Here is a 4,111-nt window from a genome sequence, read left to right on the forward strand (position 1 = left end):
GAATTGTTTGCACCAGCAGATTTCCACCTCCATAAAAAAGACTGATGTTGCTGCCTGATGTCCAGAAGTGTTTGGCAATTATAAGTCAGAAGAGCAGTCACATCATGCCAACTGATTAAAAGCGATAATAGGGCAAAATAGTAAAAAATAAAACTAAAAAGCAGAGGCAGACGGCGAGCCGCTCAAATGCAGAGCACAGATTTCACTGATGACATATAAAGTACCTTTACCAATGGTATTCCATTGGCAGAAAAAAAAGAAATACAAACTTGTGTGTGGCTCAGCAGGAAGATATGGGGGGATTAAAGTGCCTGTGACATGCCTATCCATCAGATACAAAAAGTCAAAGAAAATACATTTTTATATAAGAAAACTTGCATAAAACTGGATTTTTATCCATTTGGTCACAAAAATGTCATATTTTCTTCTGAACTTGGATCAGCCAAGGTAAAACAGGAAGTGACATCAAAGGGGAACTCTTTAAGAAAGAGAACTCTAGTCTTTGTTTATTGAAATTATATTATTTGAACTCTGACTCTTCATCTCTCTAATAGAGACTCAAAATAATCTAATGAAACATCAAATTCTTCTCTACAGTCTGTGTCCTTAGCCATTTTATCATTGCTCTAATCCATGCAGACTTTCCCCTTTGACATCACTTCCTGTTACTTCAAATGCAAATATCTCAACAACTGTTCATCTCAGCAGCGAGAAATTATTTTTGCGATATGTTATTAATGTTATCTTTCCAATAATGCCTTTAAAAATTTTGTGTCACAGGCACTTTAAAGTGGAGCAGTTGGAGTTTGCTAATTGAATTGTTAAAAGAGAGAAAACAAAAGCAAAACAGTGTCCATCTGTGGACTCACAGCTGACTTCCTGCTGATTCTTTTCACAGCTTGAAAACGGGTTATAAAAACGTTGTGGAGCTGAGGTGGGATGTTTGATTTCTTCTGCCCTCGTGTGACGAGATGATAAAGTTTGGGATGACTGAAAGGGAAAAAATGTGTTTTTGAGTATTCTAAATTTGTCCTATAACGTCTGAATGCTGCTGAAAAACACCTGTTAAGAGTGATTCTGTTTCTCCTCTCAGAGGAAACAGACCAGAGTCGACCAGCTGTAGATCTTAGTTTTTGCTCCAAGAATCACCTGTGGTGAATGATCATTTTAGTTTTTTTGTTTACAACAGATCGTCAGACCCTCCTCGTGTCTCGTCAGGAAATAAAAGAATAAAGTTTTTTTATCAGAGAGAAGTATTTTAAATTATTGCTTATTTAGCTCAGACCTTGTTAATCAGTACATTTGTGTTTTTATCTTATTGTTTACTTTTACAATACTGTATTTTGTTGTTTTAAATACAATTTAAAATAAAGTTTGTTTCATTCTTAGGTAAAACAAACCTTATATATCTTATCTGCTGGTTTACTGCATGTTTAAATTGTACTTTTAGCTTCTTTAAATTGTAGTTTTTGATTCATTTAATCTAACAGCGTTCATGCAATGTCTTAAAAAGTCTAAAATTTGAAAATCTAAATTTTAGGCCTAAAAAAGTCTTAAAAACACACAGATTTTCATCCAGGGTCTTAAATTAAATTTTGTCAAATCTTAATTTTTTTACTTTTGATCATTCCAGAGAAACATTGGCTGCATAAATAAACAGAGTAAAGCACAGTAATTACAGGTTGATCAGATCTGTCTTCACAGACTTTTTGAAGGGCTCAGTTTGCTACCAGCCTTGATACACAGTTAAACTACAAATCCTGTGATAACTGCAGGCAAAAAATGGCAATTTATGTGCTAAATTGATCTCAATAAAAGGTTTCTATGTTAAAATTTCTGGGACCATTTGAATGTTTTTGTTAATGTGTTGCTTTGGTCTTAAATGTCATTCCTGATGGTGTTAAAGGGTCTTGAAAAGGTCTTAAATTGAACTTACTGAAACCTGCAGGAATCCTGATATAAAGTTTTAAAGATTTTGCTCCTTTTTTTTCCTGTAATCACCTGTTTTAGCTTTATGGGTTTTTTCCTCCCTCAGGTTTGTCTGACAGGTTGCTCCAGGGACTTGATGGTTCGAGTGGACCAGCTCTGCTCTCAGCACAACATCAAGGTCTTCTGTGGCGACGTCTATGGTTACTATGGTTACATGTTCTGCGACCTCGGAAAGGAGCACCACTACGTCGAGTGAGTTCTGACCTGAAGGTGAACTCTGTCACGTTTTGCAGGAATAATGTTGTTTTTTTATTGTTTAGAGAAAAACCTAAAGTAGTGAAGCCTTCGGGTGACTCTAATGATGGTCCGGAGGCAAAGAAAGCTAAAATCGATCCCAACGAGACCACCATGGTGAAAAAGGTAGGTGGTCTTGGAGCCGGTCTGACTCATCTGATCAAACAAAATCATCACTAAACACATTTCCCTCCTCCTAATCTGTAACTTTAACAGCGTTTCTTTTATTTTCTAAAACGGGTTCGTTGACAGACGGCCAGTTTCTGCACTCTGAAGGAGGCGCTGGAGGTGGACTGGACCACCGAGAAGGCCAGAACCGCCCTGAAGCGAACGCCGTCGGACTACTTCCTGCTTCACGGTTCGGCCTTTCTGCTTTGTTACAGATGAAAACATCAGACACGTTGATCTGACCGTGTTTTAAATATGAAATGTGGTTTCACACTATGTGGTTAAAAATATTTTTATTGGATCAGAAACATTTAAAAGACAATTAATCCTCAAATATAAATTACAACTTTAACTCTTGAATTAAAAACATCTGAAATGAAAATCCAGATGAGCAATAAAAGTACAGAAGTGATCAATCTGAAAGGTCTTTGCTGTAAGTTCAATATATTATGATTGACAAAAATAAGTGTTGTTTTTTTTTCAGTTATGAACTTTTATTTTGAAATTCAAATGTCAGTTTTTGTTTGTCTAACAGCTGACGTGTAAATAGAGAACCAACAAACTTTCCATGAAGCTGATCCAAACACAGAATCATGAACTAAAAGTATAAAAATTGAAACTGAAAACATGTAGGAGCCTTCAGCTCCACTGAAACTGTTCCAGTCACTCGTGGAACATTAGATCCAGAGAGGTTAAATTTCATCCAAACACAACAATGAGATTTAATCACAGGTTAAATATTTATTAAATCAACAATAAGTCAGTAAGTTGTATGAAATACTTCTTGTAATCTGTTTCTAACAAACCTTTTGAGCCTTCGTGTTCCTGTTTGTCGTCTCTCTCGTCACCTGGGCCTCTGCCGGCCCACAAACCACCCGATAGTTTCCATCACAGGCTGTCCATGAGCGCTCATGTGCACCGAGACGAACAGCTGGACGCCCACACAGAAACTTAACGTAAAGAACATTCAATCCACAGGAACGTACAAAAACGTTACGTAAAAAGGGTTTTATCCACAGGAATGTACAAAAGCTTCATTTAAAGAAAATTTAACCCACAATAATGTACAAAAACCAGAGTTTTAAAGTAACTAAGTACAAATACTTTTACTGTACTTAAGTAGAATTTTTGGGTATCTGTATTTTACTTGAGTATCGGTAATTATTTTTCAGCATACTTTTTACTTTCTACTTCTTACATTAAAAAAAGACAAGAAGTAGAAAGGTGTTACTTTTATTTCATTTTTGCCTGTTTTCATTCCAGCTTATTATAAAAAATAAATAAAAACTATCAATATAAACTGAGCCTCCTAGATAGAGAGAATTTAACTGTGGTTGAATGAGAAGTATAAATATATAAAACTCCGATAGCGTATTAGTTTGTATACAAACAAATCATGTCACACTCCAGCAGGACAGAATCATTCAAATAAAAGGACTGTACTTAAGAAGTATTTGTATTTCATGAATTATATTCTTACATTTGGCCGCAGCCCTCAGATAGATTTTCATTTTGGGGAAAAGCTTTGTGCAGCCTTGATATATGTATATAAACTGAAACAGCTGGACTAGTGCATCCTAAATTTAACATCCATTATTTATTTTTATAAGACATTTTCTGTAATAACATTTATTCTGAGGTGACCGCCCCAAAAAATGCATAAATGACTAACTGCTCATTTTAAATCAACACTTTTACTATTAATACTTAAGTACAACAA

The 4,111-nt window shown here is 35.3% G+C and overlaps 1 protein-coding gene across 1 annotated transcript in view; it reads left to right on the top strand.

Annotated features, from left to right (window-relative positions):
- sae1 (SUMO1 activating enzyme subunit 1) overlaps positions 1 to 4,111 on the top strand; it is an 11,353-nt gene that overhangs the window by 3,339 nt on the left and 3,903 nt on the right. Inside the window, exons 4-6 of the mRNA XM_014032362.1 lie at positions 2,036 to 2,181; positions 2,250 to 2,349; positions 2,476 to 2,581. Of these exons, the coding sequence (XP_013887816.1) occupies positions 2,036 to 2,181; positions 2,250 to 2,349; positions 2,476 to 2,581 (352 nt within the window). The remainder of the gene's footprint in view (positions 1 to 2,035; positions 2,182 to 2,249; positions 2,350 to 2,475; positions 2,582 to 4,111) is intronic.

Source organism: Austrofundulus limnaeus, unplaced genomic scaffold (genome assembly GCF_001266775.1).
Source record: "Austrofundulus limnaeus strain Quisiro unplaced genomic scaffold, Austrofundulus_limnaeus-1.0 Scaffold1428, whole genome shotgun sequence".
In the NCBI taxonomy this organism is placed as follows: domain Eukaryota; kingdom Metazoa; phylum Chordata; class Actinopteri; order Cyprinodontiformes; family Rivulidae; genus Austrofundulus; species Austrofundulus limnaeus.